The 17,657-nt window shown below is 40.4% G+C and overlaps 1 protein-coding gene across 1 annotated transcript; it reads left to right on the forward strand.

Annotated features, from left to right (window-relative positions):
- The first annotated feature begins 469 nt into the window (after positions 1 to 469).
- SKA1 (spindle and kinetochore associated complex subunit 1) lies at positions 470 to 15,888 on the forward strand. Its single transcript, XM_060119036.1, has 7 exons — positions 470 to 684; positions 1,322 to 1,420; positions 4,114 to 4,238; positions 6,371 to 6,468; positions 9,942 to 10,079; positions 14,068 to 14,237; positions 15,079 to 15,888. Exons 2-7 carry the CDS (start codon positions 1,333 to 1,335, stop codon positions 15,225 to 15,227), a joined length of 768 nt encoding a protein of 255 aa, XP_059975019.1. The 5' UTR covers positions 470 to 684; positions 1,322 to 1,332; the 3' UTR covers positions 15,228 to 15,888.
- The last annotated feature ends 1,769 nt before the right edge of the window (positions 15,889 to 17,657 follow it).

Below are 17,657 nucleotides of genomic sequence, written 5' to 3' on the forward strand. Positions count from 1 at the left end.
CATAGAATGTTGACATTTTAAGCCTTACACTTAGTCCTACAATGAAAGGCTTTGTTCCTGCTAAAAGAATTTAGCTCTAAATAAGTAGGCCTTTTGCAATTAAAAGAGATTTAAGAAATGTATCAACCAAATAACAATGTGTAAATATTGTTTGGATTCTAATTCAAACAAATCAACACTTACAGAGTGTCTGAATTCACTGATTTGAGGTACGGCTTAGACACTGGAATTTGTAAAAGCTGCCCTGGTGATTCTAATGTGGAGGCCCAGTTTAAACTCGCGATTTGATCCCCCGAGCGCTTGGCCCTGGCTGCTGGACGGTCAGGATTGGGTGACCGACTGAAATCACCCGTTACGGCACGGAGTAGGAGGGGCATTTGTCCCGGCAGCCTTTCGCGCCCGAGCCAACCCAGCCCCGCCTTTTCCCCGGCCCGGCCCCGCACCACTGCCCCGCCCCCGGCCCCGCTCAGCTGCGGCCCTGGGTAAACCTGGAAACGCAGGAGGCCCCTAAGCAGTGTTCCGCGAGCGCTGACGTGCGCTTGCGCGGTGCCAAGACCCGGCGGGCAGTTTGAATTTCGCTCTTGGAGTCGGGTCCCGCCATCCTGGGCTTCCGGTGGAGACTGGAGGGGTCTTCTCGCCTCGCGACCGCACTGAGTGGGCCCTTTGCTCCTGGACCCGTACGAGGTTGGAGTCTGGTGTTGAGGATCCCGCCTTCGGAAGCGGGCGGAAGGCATTGCTTGGGCGGGATGGGGGGCTCGGGGCGGTGCCGCGTGGGGCGGAAGAGAGGGCTTGACCTTGCTTCGCCAGGTTAGCCGGGGTGGATGCTTTAGACCTCATCAACCCTCGGAGTGAATAGTACCTGATTTCTTTCCTCCCTTCCCTCCACCTCCTTACCGACCCCAAATAGTAAAGCCCCAAACCCAACAGCATGGGAGAAATGCTTACCTGGACCCGTTTCTTTGAACTTACTGTGTTTTTCCTTAAAATTCTTGGGTCTTTGAGTTTTCAAAGAAAATACCAATGTTGTCTTTATGTGTAAGTAAAGGCATTTGTCCCCTTAAATCTATAAGGAAATGACACAGGCTTATCCCCTGTACCCTGGTTTGGGATACATTAACTACAGAAAGCTCTAAGACAAGTCAGTACTGGACTTTGGCCAGAAACTGAATTTTGTAGAATTGAAAGATATTTCTCTTGAGTTTTTGTACTTTCTTTTCAGGGAGATGTGACTTACTGGGTATTTACCATTCTTGGATTTTGAAAGTGAATATAAATTTGTCTGGCTTCCCTTGTTTTTATAATTGTATATCTTTTTCTTCAGAGGCTTAAAGGATGGCCTCCTCAGATCTGGAACAATTATGCTCTCATATTAATGAAAAGATTGGCAATATTAAAAAAACTCTGTCATTAAGAAATTGTGGTAAGTAAAACAGATTCCACTGACTTTGTACATACAAAATGCATTATGATGATTGTCCCACCTTGATATCTTATGCCTGGTTAAGTGAATGTATCTTAGAAAGGTAATTTTAAGTTTTGAATGGTGATTCTTAAAACAGTCTGCCCTCAGTATTTTGAATATTGCAGAGGATACTAAAATGTAAGTTACATTGAACAATGAACTAGCTATTAATTATATTTATTTACTTATGTTTTTCTGAGACACACAAGGCAGAATAGTAAGATTTGAAGGTTATTTAATGTTCCTAGTTCTAGAGCTAAGTAGAGGTACTAAAAGACAAGGAAAAAACCGGAAGTGGAAAAGATCCACAGAGATAGAAGTAGCCCATAACCCATCTTACAGACTGCTTTGGAGGAAGCTGATCAATATATATCACTAGGAAACAACTAACTGAAAATGAAGTCAATTTTTTAAACATCCGGAAACTTGTAAATTGTAACCATCTTCCAAGATATTTTGAAGTGCTGAAAGTGGATGATGCAGTGGAAGTGCAGAGAAGTAGGAGATCCTTGTGAAGTCTGGAAAAATATTGTTTACAAAAATGATGTACTTCCCAGACATATCTAGGAAAGCTAGAGATTTATTGATAGGTGGAATTCCATCTGCTGGGAAGATCCTGTTGAACTTTTATTGTAGTTTGTATTATGAATTGATAATTTAAGAAAATTCAAATATGAAATTATACTGTTGGAATGTCCTTTCAAATTATACATGTCCTTCTGAGACTTTGATATTCTCCGTCTCTTTTTGGGCACCACTAATAAAGAGCCTCATCCATTTTACAGTTGGTGGCTGACATATTCTGTAGAAAGTTAAAGCTGAAGCGACTGTGGGTTCATCTTCTCAAGCCCCGTGCTCTCACACATGAGGAAACTGAGGCTCAGAAGTCAGGTGACTTGCCCCAGTCCCCCAGCTCATGGGTGGTCATTTGGAACTACAGGTTTTGTGTCCCGATTCCCAGTGTAGTACTTGTCTACTTCTATGCCACTTTTATTGAATAATCTGAAAAAGGACATTTAGGTTTTTAATAAGTAGTCTTCTTTAGATTCTCTTTCTGAGGGCATGATTACTATTGGAAAAATATAATTTAGAGATCTGTTAACGATCAAACCTTGAATTCAAATGACCCCATCAAAGCATGAAGCCTGGATGAAGCAGTCTGACCTGTTAGATAACTACACACTGGGTAACCATCATTTGTATGTGGGGAGAACAATTTGTCTGTTTGGTTCCATGGCCTATTTAGGAAAGCCTAGTAATTTGTTTGCCACTTTGGCTGCTGTAATTTACTAGATCACTACTATCAAAAGTAGTGAATTTATTTCACTACAAATCAGCAAACAAGGCCCTAAAATTTAGGTGACTAAGTTATTTGAGATACCAGTATATCCAACTAGTTGTTTTACCCCCTGCAATTAACCTTAGCAGAGACATCAATACTCTAATTTACTTGTTAATTTCTTTTAGTTGTTATGAACCTACTGTCAAATGCAATTTGCATTGCTTTATTAGATTACGTCGATTAATAATAGTTTGCCTTTACTGAGTGCTTTACTGGGTTCCAATCACAGTGCTCACCCATCTTATATGTACTTTCCTACTTCTCAGTAACCCTCTGAGGGCAGGTACTGGTGTCTCTGACTTCAGGCCTGGAGGCTTTAGCCATTTCACTCTACTGCATCCGTAATCTATAGATGTGGTCACAGGATGTTATACATGTGGTCACAGGATGTTTTCAGTTATGTGTATTTCATGATTTGGTTGCTAGAAGATGGAAAGATTTGATTGTGAGGATAGTTTTCCTTTTTGTGCTTTTGATCTTCCCTTAAAAATTCTTTCTTTTTTTTTTACTACTTCTCTTATTTCTAGGGAGGAGGGGACTCTGGTTTTCCCATCCTCGTATCTAGGAAGCTAGAGAGAGGGACTAGGAGGTGGGGTTGGCAATTTGAGAGCAGGCTACTCTCCGCCGCCTCCCACCCATTCTTGCAGGCCAGTCCAAAACATAAGCTTATCTTCCTGGCCAGTGATTAGAATTTTTCAGGTTTACACATTCACTGAAGATATAGCCCATGAAGAGGGATCCTGGCCTCCTTTGGGATTCTCACTTTCAGCATCCTGTGCTTTGAAGTCCCAAAGCCTTGGCTCTTATCCCCATTAAAACCAAATATATTAGGTTGCTGAGAGTGACAGCCTCCTCTCTCCAGCATTCCTCTGTACCTCGTCCCCTGCCCCACCACCATTAGGGCTGCTGCAGCATCAGCTGACACGTACTGCCTGGTCTGTGGTTCACTCTTCATATGGAAGCCCTTGGTGATTTACCTTTTCCTCATAAGAGCTCAACTATGCATGTAAAGGGGTATGTATTTTATCTAGCATTTCTAGGTGTTTTATTAGTGGAACAGTTCTCCAGAAGCAAAAGATTCAGGGGATACAGTGTAATTATCTCTCCCTTCCTTTCTTTTCATATTACTTAGAAATGAGTTCTTAAGATTATCCATAGAGACAGTTCCTAGGGGCTGAAACAATAGTTCTTTCTCAACCCTCAGTGTCTCTTTAAGGTAGAGCTCTGTCCCAAGAGTTCAGTTGGATACATGTATGTTTTTTGCTTTTCTATACATTTTATTTTCCATTTTATCTTTGTTTATTAATAGGGCAAGAACCTACCTTGAAGACTATATTAAATAAAATAGGAGATGAGATCATTGTAGTAAATGAACTTCTAAATAAATTGGAATTGGAAATTCAGTATCAAGAACAAACCAACAGTTCACTCAAGGTAATGGTTTTCTAGTGAAAAAAACAAAATAAAAAGGCAATAGATACAGAGTCCCTAATCACCAGGGAATTCTTAAAGATTCTTTAAGTTTATAATGTTCTTAGCTTTGTAAGTTATTATTAACAGTAAAGAGTGCCATTTGCATTTTATTTTCCCAGTATAAAGGACTCCAGAGTTCCAGATGTGTTTCTTCCTCCATGTGGTAGCCAATCTATTTACTAAAAAGGAATATTTCCTAAATAATTCTTTTTTTTTGGCTGTGTTTGGTCTTTGTTGTGGTGCGTGGGCTTTGTCTAGTCGCAGCAAGCAGGGGTTACTCTTCCTTGCAGTGCACGGGCTTCTCATTGCAGTGGCTTCTCTTGTTGTGGAGCACGGGCTCTAGGCGTGCGGGCTTCAGTAGTTGCAGCACAAGGGCTCAGTAGTTGCGGCACGCAGGTCCTAGAGCATGCGGACCTTAATAGTTGCGATGCGTGAGCTCAGTAGTTGTGGAGCATGGGCTTAGTTGCTCCATGGCATGTGGGATCTTCCCAGACCAGAAATTGAACGCATGTCTCCTGCATTGGCAGGCAGATTCTCAACCACTGCGCCACCAGAGAAGTCTCTCCTAAATAATTCTTGGTAGGTTTAATTTAAATAAATGATCTCCTGGGAGTGTGGTGTAGGAGGAATGCCTGCCCTGGGGTTTGGAGATGTGGATTCTCACCCTGGCTCCCCGAAGCACCTTCTGCCACCCTGAGAAGGTCATTTTTCCTCTTGGGGTTTCAGTGTCCTCATTTGAAAAGTAATGGGTCATACTGAACTATTTCTTGGGTGCCTTCTATTCTGCGTTTCTCTATTTCTCTAGAATTCTCAAGCAATTCTCAAGCAAAGAAAAACTTGAGCCTCATTCACACACACATTTTATTCTGAATAAGCCTTCACCTAATCAAAGTGCTAGTGTACTTTCTGATGGGATGGGAAGATACTCAATCTGTACCATAATTACCTCATGCTCTTAGAGCCATTGATATGGTCAAGGTGGCCTCTCTGGTCCTTTTTAAGCCTTATAATCCTCAATGTCTGTAAAGATTTTTCAGCTCTGGGACTGGGCATGATTGTGCCTATCCTACTATCAGTTGAAATGAAATTAGTATCTCTGAACATCAGTCATCTCTTTAAAAGAAAGATGTTATACAAATTCAAAACAGAAACTAATAATGGTTTCACTTCTACCCTGCCCAAGAATGCCCAGGGTTAGGTGTGGGTTTCGAGAATGTTCAACTCAGGATTAAAGACTATTTGGAATTTTTGTTTACATTATGATTGCCAGTCAGATGACGGGAATCCGAAGGTTCAGAGTATTTTCCTTATTAAATTTGCGTGAGTTCATAACCTCGAGTTCTAGGGGAAGTTAAATAAAGACAACACAAAATGAAAGTGGTTGTGATCAAGGAGGAATTTTCATTAAGCTGGAATATATGAAAGCCGTTCCAAGCAGTATCTCATCGTTGCATTCCGGGAATGCATTATCACTCCGGTGCTGGGGAACGTTTGCTAAGTCAACAAGAGCACTTTACCAGAATGAGAAACATAAATCTTTCATATACTTTTCAGTTGTTTCCCAAGGTTCAAGTATTTTAGAAAGACATGAATGTCAACCCTGCCTGTTGTAATGTTATTCTAACAATTGTCCTCTGAAAAAATCCAGTAGAGAAAAATAATATATCGCCGTCCAAAATCAGCTCGAGAACCAAAGGGCTCTTTTTAAATATTGCTTTATTCAATGCTTTTTCACCGCTCTGCTTTTTGAATACTCAGAATCATTGTGGTTGTGGTACATAGTCTTTCATGCTCCTTTTTTAAAATAATTAATTAATTAATTAATTAATTATTTGGCTGCTCTGGGTTTTAGTTGCAGCATGCAGGATCTTCGTTGCCACATGTGGGATCTTTGTTGTGGCATGCGGGCTCTTAGTTGCGGTATGCGGGATCTAGTTCCCTGACCAGGGATCGAATCTGGGCCCCCTGCATTGGAGTGCAGAGTCTTTACCACTGGACCACCAGGGAAGCCCCTTTCATGTTCTATCTAACATGTTAAAACACACACAGGCAGGACAGATGCTTATTTGTGAGCTTTTTTTTTTTAATTTTAGGAACTCTTTGAATGTCTTGAAGAAGATTATAAAGATGTGGAACATCTCAAAGAAAACATTCCTCCCCATTTGCCTCAAGTAACAGTAACCCAGAACTTGTAAGTATGTTTATAATTATTTTTACTATCTGGTTTTATAAAACTATTAAAACAAACACTTCGAATCTTTTTGCTTTTCTATATACTTGCAATTTTGTTAGTGATTATCCAGGGGTTTTGTTTTGTTTTGTTTTGTTACTTATACAAGAAATAGTCTTTCCCCCATCTTTACCAGTTTTCTTATCCCACAGTCTCTGGGGAAAATGTTCCCCCTCTTTCCCAAGGGTAAGTCTCCTCTAGACTGTCTTTTTCTACTTTTTCTCATTTCTTTCCCTTAGAGCAGAGTTTGTCAACCTTGGCTCTATTGGCATTTTAGGTCAGATAATTCTTTTTTGTGAAAATAGCATGTTTAGTAGCATCCCTGCCCTCTTCCAACTAAAATCAGTAGCCCCCTGTATCCCCTCCCACCTCCACCCCTCCACCCAGTTGTGACAATGAAAAATGTTGCCAGACATTGCCATATGTCTTCCGCGGGGCAGAATTTCCCGACCCTTGCGAACCACTGCCTTAGGGTAAGACTAAACTTAATGAGCTTCCCATCTTAAAAACAGCTCAAGGAACAAAAACTTAGCTCTATTTTTACTCTCAAAGTACTTTCCTACCTCTGTCTGTTCACTGCCAGTGTATGTTCATGCCTGCCCTTTTCCTGAAACCCCTAAAACCTAGCCTTTGGCTGTTAATTACTACCATACTTATGAAAATGATTGCTTGAAAGTCACAAAGAGGTAAAAAATACCTCTTCAGCCCCGATTCTTCCCAGATTTTATTTTGCTGCCCATCTTTTTGGAATTCTGTTATTTGCGCTGCCACTGTGCTTTCTTAGTTGTCATCCTACATCTTCGACTAGGCTGCCTCCTTTTTCTCTGCCCTCTTTTAAATTACAAGTGTGTCCTAAAGCTCTGTTTTACTCACGCCGACTTAACACCATTATTAATGCTCTCAAATGTCCAACTCTGGCCTTGGCATGGCATCTAGTTCTGTTTTAATCGCTTGCTGGGAATCTCATGAATGAGCTGTTCTCTCCTCCAGCTTTGCGTGTCTAAGACTAAACTGTCTCCTTGTTACCCACCCATCACCTAGACAGGAACTCGGCGTCTTCAACCTGTCTCTCTGTCCGTAGCTCCAGCCGTCCATTCGGCCTCTGCGGGGTTTTGTCTGTCCCAGCCCTCCCTCTGATTGTCTGGCTCCATGAGATCTTCCGTCGTCTTTTGTCTTCATGATTGGGGAGCTCCTGTGTTTTGTCTTTCCAGTATTTCTCCACTCCCATCTCTCCAGTCCTCTGCCCAAAATTGTATTTCTTTTTTTCTTTAACTTTATTGAAGTGTAGTTGATTTACAAAATTGTATTTCTAAAAGGGGGCTCCAAGTATGTAAAAACATTTCATGGCTAACTTAACTTTTTAACTTTCGAATGTATCATATATACAGAAAAGTAATTAAGGTATTATTAGTGTAAATTAAAGAAGCATGATAAACATCAGCGTATCCACCAGTGAGATTAAGAAATAGGACACTACCAGTTCCTACAGCACTTTTTCTACTGCAGACCCTCCCTCTATCAAAGAGGTAATCATCCTGGAGTTCATGATAATCACAGTTTTGCGTATGTGTTTCCACAAACAACATGCTGCTTAAGTTTGAAAACTGAAAGGAAGGCACGAACCTTGCTGTGTAGGAAAAGAGCCATGTTGCTGCTGATAGTTGAAGGTGTCCAGGAACAGATAAGCTCAACAGAGTCCCTTGCATGTCAGGGTACCTTGGAATTTCACTCCAAGAAGAGAAAATTAGTGGGCAAGGTCATGAATAAATGCTAGGAACAGAGGTCATCATAGGATATCTGCCAGGGTTGTTGGGCTGGACATTGGCTACCCAGCAGGAATATGGCCCGAGGAATAGGAGGAATTTTCTTCTAAACTCACTATGGCCTAGCGTCAGCTTTTAGGGCCAGGCCACAGCAGAACTTTTCTATAGGTAGAAATGGTTATTTTCAGTTGATACACACAGCAGGGCCTAAAGATAAGCAAGTACAGGTAAGAATCAGCCAGGCTTACCATGGAGTCTCAGGTTAAGGATTCATGTAAGGATCATGCCACCATAACATCGGGCATCTTCATCTTGACAACCCACCACGTGGCCGTATCCTCATCACACCACCTCAGTCAGGCCTGGTTGCCCTCTGTGTCTGGTACTCAGCTGTCGTCTTGGGATCTCACTTCCCTGTCTTTCCTGGGATTCCCTTCCCTTGCTCCTGGGTTGGATCTTCTCTTTCCTGTATTCCATCTCCATTTATCACTTGACTTGCTGCTGGCAACAGGGCTCCATTCCTTCCTTGGCAGTTAAACAACCTAGAAGATACAGCCTATTTGTAGACTCTATTTGCTTGTGGGTAGGAGCTATATTAGGCATCTCATTGACTCCAGAAATTGGGCAGGACTGAGCCAAGGGTGACCCATGCTCATTGCTGGCAACTAAAATGAGTCTGTAGCAGGCAGGATTGATATAGTAAATCCTTACTTACGAACATTCAAGTTGCAAACTTTCAAAGATGTGAACATGCTTTCGCATGTCCAATCATGTAAGTTAGTTCATGTGTCTGGCGTACATTGCCACATGTGTGCATCATCACATGCGTGTGCATTGTCACATGCATGCATCCTCTACAAGTGGTTGTGCTTTTGTGTATTTTGCTGTACAGTACAGTATTGTATAGAGTACAGTAGTACAGTATCTTTATTTCAAGCCCAGGATATCCAGAAACAAGAGTAAAAGCAGCGGTGATATAGCTGGTACTGCTAAGAAGCGCCAACTGTTGTACTGTACTACTGTACTTTTCAAGGTACTGTACTGTAAGATTAAAAATGTTTTCTTTATTTTTTGTGTGTGTTTTTAAGGTATTATTTGTGTGAAAAGTATATAAACCTATTACAGCACAGTACTATATAGCTGATTGTGTTAGTTGGGTACCTAGGCTAACTTGTTGGACTTAGGAACAAATTGGACTTACGAACGCACTCTTGAAACGGAACTCATCTGTTTGTAGGGGACTTACTGTACTAGCAACCAATGGGATAAATTAGAAAGATAGAAATATAAGGTGATTGATGTTTCCATGTCCAGAAATAGGGAAGTCAGGAAGAAAAGCCATTTAGAAGTTAAATTCAACTTTATGCATATTGACTTTGAGGAACCAGTGGGATAACTGATGAAGATGTTTGGCGCATGTTCTACTTACACCATGTTTTGAGTGTGTAAAGAACAATTATATTACTGAAGATTTAGGGACTTGCTTTTTTAGCATTCTCACTATTCAGATCTTCATGAGCATTAGGGGTAGGGATAGAAAAAAAGGTTGGCTATAAACTTACAACAAGATGAATCATGTGTTTGATACTGATCATTTTCAGTTGCAAAGCTTTCTGGTTTGCTGCAGAATTCTGACGATTACCTGTACATCTGTGCATCTCTATTCTGTAGTGTTAATGGATCAGATCTTGACCCTGAAGAACGAGTCAAAGTTGAAGAAGCTGCACCCACAAAGAAGCCCTCCAGAGAACAAAAAATTGTTAAAGAAATGCCATTTATAACTTCTGATGAGTTTAATGGCATTCCTGCGTAAGTATTTAAGATAAATTTTAAGATAAATTCAACTCTTTAATAATCAACATACATGTTGATAAGTATAAGCCTTGATTATATTAATTGTAACATGCTGTGTTCCAACATCGATCTTTTCTAAAATAGTTTTACATTGTACTGTGAAAATGCAGGAAATCTTTTGTTGAAGATGTTTAAAACTACGTTTTTTGGGATTCCCTGGTGGCGCAGTGGTTGAGAGTCCGCCTGCCGATGCAGGGGACACGGGTTCGTGCCCCGGTCCGGGAAGATCCCACATGCCACGGAGCAGCTACACCCGTGAGCCATGGCCGCTGAGCCTGCACATCTGGAGCCTGTGCTCCGCAACGGGAGAGGCCTCAACAGTGAGAGGCCCGCGTACCGCAAAAAAAAAAAAAAAAAAAAAAAGCTATGTTTTTTGTTTAGTTGTAAAACCTTTTCATAGAGAGATCTAGAGATGGATCAATTTGTTGCTGAGTCCTCTCAGGGTCATTTTATGATACAGATTTATCCAGTTACATTTCAGAAGTAGCTTCAGTTTTGCTGCAATTTTAAGGAAAGTGAGTGTGTTGTATAGGTTTGAGAATTAGAACAGAGAGTGCTGTGTTTGTTTGGTTTCCATTTGTCCATTAACTTATGCCACACACTTGTTTGAGTCTGTGCTCTATTCTGGGGTCTGGGTCACTGAGGAAAAGAATACAGGGTGAATAAGACAAGATGCCTCCCCTGAGAGAGGGCTCCTTTGTTCTTCACAGGTGACATGGGGAACCAATTACGGAAATCCATGGTTTTTTTTGTGTGTGTGGTATGCGGGCCTCTCACTGCTGTGGCCTCTCCCGTTGCGGAGCACAGGCTCCGGACGTGCAGGCTCAGTGGCCATGGCTCACGGGCCCAGCCGCTCCGCGGCACATGGGATCTTCCCGGACCGGGGCACGAACCCGTGTCCCCTGCATCGGCAGGCGGACTCTCAACCACTGCGCCACCAGGGAAGCCCAAAATCCATGTTTTTAAACTCTCATAATTCCAGGGCTTTACTTAACTTCTGGCTTTATATTATTACATTTCTTGTTACTTTCTTACACAAATAATGCACGTTGTTAGAAAATGTTTGTTGTTAGAAGGTAACTCATCTGTAATTCCACCACTCAGACAAGAGAGAGTATTTCCTTCTATATTTTAACTTCACCTACATAACAAGTTGTTTCTGATGGTCATTACAACAATGTAGTTATGCTGTGAATATAGTTTACTTACTTTTTTTTTATCATGAGCATTTTTCCATCATTAACTATCATGGAAAACTTGGATTTTAATAGTTGTATAATATTTTATTGTGTGGCTACTCTATAAGTTATTTAAGCATGACCTTATTAAGTATTTGGGTTGATTGCATTGTTATGAAGAATGGTACAATGAAATTTCTTTTGGACAAGTCTGTTTTATAATTCCTTATTTCCTTGAGATAGTGTCCTAGGAGGAGAATCCCTGGGGCAAAGGGCATGATTATTTTACTTGTCTGAGAGTTGTCCATCTGGATTTTGTTGTTTGTTTTTTAATCAATAGACTTTATTTGTTAGAACAGTTTTAGGTTTATAGAAAAGTTGAGCAGATAGTACATTGTTCTCATACCTGAAAACAGTTTCCCCTTTTACTAACATCTGCATTAGTGTGGTACATTTATTATCATTGATAAACCAGTCTAGATACTATTAACTAGATATTAACTAAAGCCTGTAGTTTATATTGGGGTTCACTCTTTGTGTTGTACGGTCTATGGATTTTGACAAATGCGTAATGTCATGTGTCCACCATGATAAGAATAGTTTAACTGCCCTAAAAATACCCTGTGTGCCACGCTTTCATCTCTCCCTCCTGAGCCCCTGGCAGCCACTGATCTTTTTACTGTCTCTATAGTTTCCCTTTTCCTGGGTGTCATATAGTTGGAGTCATACACTGTAGCCTTAGTAGTATGCATTTAAGGTTCCCCTCATGTCTTTTCATGGCTTGATAGCTCATTTCTTTTTATCACTGACTAATATTCCGTCGTGTAGATGTAGCACAGTTCGTTTATCCATTCATCTGTTGAACAACATTTTGGTTACGTCCAGTTTGGGGCAATTGTGACTAAAGCTGCTGTGAACATTCACGTGCAGGTTTTTGTGTGGACATGTTTTCAGCTCCCTTGGGTCAACACCTAGGAGTATGATGGCTGGATCCTATGGTAAAACTGTTTAGCTTTGTAAGAAGCTGTCAAACTGTCTCCCATAGTGGCTGTACCATTTTGCATTCCCAGCAGAATGAGAGTTCCTGTTGTTCCCCATACTCACCTGCATTTAGTTTTGTCAGTTTTTTTCTATTAGCTATTCTAGTAAGTATAATGTACCTCATTGTTTTACTTTTCAGTTTCCTGATGACATAGGATGTTTTGACCATCTTTTCATATGCATAGTAGCCACTTGAAAAATATCTGGCAGTTTCACTGTTCTGAGACTAGGAATGAGGCTGACAATTCTCTTTAGTTTTTTTGTTTGTTTGATTTGGTCACTTGGTCCTTTCCTTTATTGACAGCTTTATTGTCACTAAAATTCTGTTTGATGCTATTCAGTTTTTTAAATTGTCGTTGTTATTGTTGTTGCTCATCGGCTGAGCTAAAGGGAAGAACAAATGGCTGTGAGAACATTGGAATAGAAGAGTCTTCAGAAAATGCTTCCTTGAAGGGAGGATATTAGAATAGTCATGGTAGAGTATTCATTTTTAAACTAAGGGGTTATTTAACGAATGAGAGAAGTTAGAAGATTAGGATAAGGAAGAATGTGTTCCAAGCATGGGACTTTATTTATGTTTAAAAAGTTAATACTGAGATGGAATTAAAGTGGAAAACATTGGCACTTGTTTCGAGGAAATTAGGAAATAGTTCACATGATTTAAAGGAATTGCATTGTGTTGAGCTGTGGCATCAACTGTGGAAATTGTGGTTAGAAAAATGAGTGATGAAAATGAATCTAGAAAGGAAGGGAATAATGAAAATGAATGGGTTTTGGTCAATATGAACATTTTCCTTTAAACATATTTATATATTATTTTATCTTAAGGAAGTTTTGATTAGAAAACTGCCCCTTTGAATAGAGGCAAAGGACAGAGTTTAACGTAATGAATCCATGATTTGTTGAAGGGAAAAATTGAAGCAGATCATGAAAATTTTGTTTTTGGTCTGTACAGACCACTCAAAATCAAGGGTCTCCTATTCTTATATTCTAAGACTCTGGTGACTGGGAGGACGGGCAGGAGGGAGACTGGATTGGAAGAGTGGGCTTTAGAGTGAAAGAGACAATGCTTAAGGGCATTTGAGTTCAGAATGAATAGTGAGCTGTCCATCGAGGCTGCCTGTAGTTCTCCTCTGCCGGCCAGCTGTGCAGGTTAACTTCCGGGCCCTTTTGTCCCTCTGCAGTCCCTGCACCATCAGTTCTTCTTCGTCCCAATCAGCATTGTCATCTTTGTTGTCACATTTGTCATCCTTCATCTTCTCTTCCCCCTCTTCCTCCTCCTTTCTTCTTTTTCTCTCTGAACAGATCCATTTTTGCAGGAAACTAGAGCGGTATGAGTTATATAATTTATTAATATTTACATTTTTCTTTCCCTTGCTCACAAACATTTAAAAATATTTAAATAAACTTCTATTTGCAATTAATCAGTCTATTTGAATCAGAGTTTGAAAGCCTATTTTAAATTGTAATGTTAATTCTGTAGGTGGAGAATAGGAATTTATGTATTCAGACATAACTAGGGAAGATAAGCACTAATATATTGTGGTCTCTAATTTTTCAATGGTTGAGATGTGTCTGGTTTATTTGGAAGTTGGTATAAAATTTTTTATATAGAGTACTAATAGCTTTGCTACTGTATAAAGTCATCATATGTAAATGTTTTGCAAAGAAAACAATTGTGTATGATGATTCTTTAGAAAAATTAATCATTTTCTTTTTTACAGGTACATGAAATCACGCTTAACCTATTGTCAAATTAATGATGTTATTAAAGAAATTAACAAGGCAGTAGTTAGTAAATATAAGATCTTACATCAACCAAAAAAGTCTATGAGTTCTGTGGCCAGAAATCTCTATCACAGATTTATTGATGAAGAAACGAAGGAAACGAAAGGTAAAATGGGGGTATATATATGTGTACATGTCAACTGTTTGGAATGTAACTAAACATGAGAAACAAGATTAATTCCAGAAACTTCTAACTCTAGAGAGGTAGTTCTCAATCAGGGGCAGTTTTCCCACCAGGGAACATTTGGCCATCTCTGGAGACATTTTTGGTTGTTAGAGCTGGGGTTGGAGGTACTACTGGCATGTAGTGAGTAGAAACCAGAGATGCTGCTAAAGTACCCTGTAATGCACAAGACAGCCCTGACAAAAAAGAATTATCTAGCCTAAAATGTCTGTAGTGCCGAGGCTGAGAAATACGGCATTAGTCTATTATGGAACGATATCCAATATTTTCAGAATTAGAATAGTAATGATAACAGTTGTTCATGCTTATACTATAGCACTTACTGTGTGCCAGATAGTGTACTAAGGGCTTTAGTCCTCATAGCATCCTTATGAGTTGTGTACTATTATTATTCCTGTTTTTCAGAGTAGGCAAAGAAGGCTTAAGTTACTTGCCCAAGGTCATTCAGTTAAGTGATAAAGCTACTGTGGGTTTCATTCTCTTAACCACTACCATATTGCGTCTTGAAAAGTGAATTGTTCAAAAGATACCAGCAGATAGCCAATGATATAATAAGCAGGGCTACATTTCTGAAATGCTACAGTAAACATGCAACTTCAGTTTAAAGAATAATTATTATTTTAGCAAGAATACCAGTTCTCACTGTGGTTGGATAATGATAGGAAAAAGTGATTAATGCCATTCATAGTCATAATGTAATACATTAAAGACTCATCTTGAAAGTTGTCCTAATAAAAATTAACATTAATATCTTTATTTTCAGGCCATTATTTTGTAGTGGAAGCTGACATAAAGGAGTTCACAGCTTTGAAAGTTGACAAGAGATTTCACGTGATACTGAATATTTTACGACACTGCCGGAGGCTATCAGAGGTCCGAGGGGGAGGACTTATCAGATATGTTATAACATAAGGCCCTTGTGAGCTTTTGAACCAGCCAACAGTAGGGTATAGAGGCTATTCCTATAGTTTCCTTATATGTAATTTCTTTATATATAATTTCTTCAGCCGTTTCATTTTCTTTTTTTGTAGAAATTTTAATATAGGTTGTGTATTAGATGCTGTGAGAGAACTAGTATCCGTTTTCTTAGTTATGATAATAGTCATGGTTATGAAGGAGAATATCCTTATTTTCTGCAGGTGCATCTGAGATATTTATTTAGGGATAAAATAATAGGCTTTAAAATGGCTAAGTGGGGCTTCCCTGGTGGCGCAGTGGTTCAGAGTCCGCCTGCCAATGCAGGGGACACGAGTTTGTGCCCCGGTCCGGGAGGATCCCACATGTCGCGGAGTGGCTGGGCCCGTGAGCCATGGCCGCTGAGCCTGCACGTCCGGAGCCTGTGCTCCGCGACGGGAGAGGCCACAACAGTGAGAGACCCGTGTACTGCAAAAAAAAAAAAAAAAAAAAAAATGGCTAAGCAATATAATTGGATACATACATACACACATAGAGTGGATATGATAAAGTGTTAATTGTTCGATCTAGCTGATGGTTAGAACAGCATTCGTTGTATTATTCTCTCTAATTTTATGTGTTAACATTTTTTTCCTAATAAAATTTAGAATACTTGTGAAACAAATGTACTGATTAGATATTTACATTTCATGAAAACACAGATCAGAACTTGTGGGCTGGTGACGTGAAGCTGGGAAGGAAGGGTTGTTAGCCATCAGTCGTGAGCTCATGTGCCCCTTCAGGCACTTGTGAACTTCAAGTTCCTGTATCCATGCTTCCCAGCACTGCTCACTGAGCCTAGGCTGGGTGTTTGAACTTGATGCGTTAGATGAAATTTCTTGAATCATGCTGGATGTAAATATTATGATGTTTACACACAAAGCAGTGTATTGGGCATCTAACTTCTGCACTGAGAAATGATGCACAGTGTACAAAGCTTGGTATCTGGGAAATGTGTCACTTTTAGTGAACCGTGTTTTCAAATAAGCTCAGGCAGGACATATGCTCTGCAGGTGATGAACATGGACGGATGTTCATTTCTAATGCAGGTTTAACTTGATGAGCCTACTTGCCTGTCTTTTTAACAACTGTAGTGCAATTTCAGACTCATATTTTAAATCGAGGATCAATGCAGCAACTCACAAAGCTCAAGTAATTAAAATTCCCTTCCTTCTGATGGGTCAACATGACAAATGTGGGCACTTCTAATTACAAAAGTTTTCTTGGCAGAGTGATTGTGAGCTGTGCCTCAGCTGCATACTAAAAATTACAACTCCAATCCTTAATTGTGACTCAGAAATCAGATTATTTCTTGGGGATACTCTCTTCAACTTTACAAAATAATTCAGCAACATGGTGCATCAAAAAGAACTTAAGCCACAGAAACCTGGTTCTAGTCCTACCTCTGCCATTTGCTCTATCTTGGTTCTGCCTTCAAAAATTTGACCCCTTCTCAGGGACTTCCTTGGTGGTGCAGGGGTTAAGAATCTGCCTGCCAATGCAGGGGACACGGGTTTGAGCCCTGGTCCAGGAAGATCCCACGTGCTGCGGAGCAGCTAAGCCCGTGTGCCACAACTACTGAGCCTGCTCTCTAGAGCCCGCGAGCCACAACTACTGAGGCTGAGTGATGCAACTACTGAAGCCCACGTGCCTAGAGCCCGTGCTCTGCAACAAGAGAAGCCACTGCAATGAGAAGCCCGCACGCAGCAACGAAGACCCAATGCAGCCAAAAATAAATGATATAACCATTCTTCAAAAAAAAAAAAAAAATTTGACCCCGTCTCACAAGCTACCACCCTGGTTCCAAACATCTCCCCTGGATTAATTCAAAGCTTCTAACTGGTCTCTGTGTTAATTCTTGCCCTACTACTGTCTATTCTCCACATGAACCAAAGTTAGATTAGGTCACTCCGCTACTCAGAAACCTTAAATAGCTCCCCATTTCTTACAGAGCGAAGGCTGAATCCTCACAAAGGCCTGCGAGGCCCTTCATGGGTCCCTCATCAGTCCAGTGGCACCGTCTCCTACTTGTCCATTTCCCAACTCTGTTCCAGCCACTCTGGCCGCCATGCTCTTTCTGGAACAGGCCCAGCATGAGTCTCCCCAGACCTTTGCACTGGCTGTTGCCTCTGCCCGGAAAGTTCCTCATCCTTCACCCATGTGACCCTCCCCCTTACCTCTTTTATATCTGCTCAAATGTCATTTGATCCCTTAGGGTTTCTTGGACTACCTTACATTTATATTTACATCTCCCTCTGCAACACTTTCTCTCCTTCCATGCTTTATTTTCCTTCCTAGCATGAATGTCTATCTCGTGGTTTATATATTTTACCAATTTATTTGTCTTTCTCTTCCCACTAGAATATAAACTACCGACACTAGGAGTTT

Source organism: Mesoplodon densirostris, chromosome 15 (assembly GCF_025265405.1).
Source record: "Mesoplodon densirostris isolate mMesDen1 chromosome 15, mMesDen1 primary haplotype, whole genome shotgun sequence".
In the NCBI taxonomy this organism is placed as follows: domain Eukaryota; kingdom Metazoa; phylum Chordata; class Mammalia; order Artiodactyla; family Ziphiidae; genus Mesoplodon; species Mesoplodon densirostris.

Excerpts from the sequence above, each read along its gene's own strand:
- SKA1 (XM_060119036.1), top strand. The coding sequence starts at position 1,333 with ATGGCCTCCTCAGATCTGGAACAATTATGCTCTCATATTAATGAAAAG. Across the intron at positions 10,080-14,067 it reads GAGTTTAATGGCATTCCTGC|GTACATGAAATCACGCTTAA; the intron begins GTAAGTATTTAA and ends TCTTTTTTACAG. Across the intron at positions 14,238-15,078 it reads AGAAACGAAGGAAACGAAAG|GCCATTATTTTGTAGTGGAA; the intron begins GTAAAATGGGGG and ends CTTTATTTTCAG.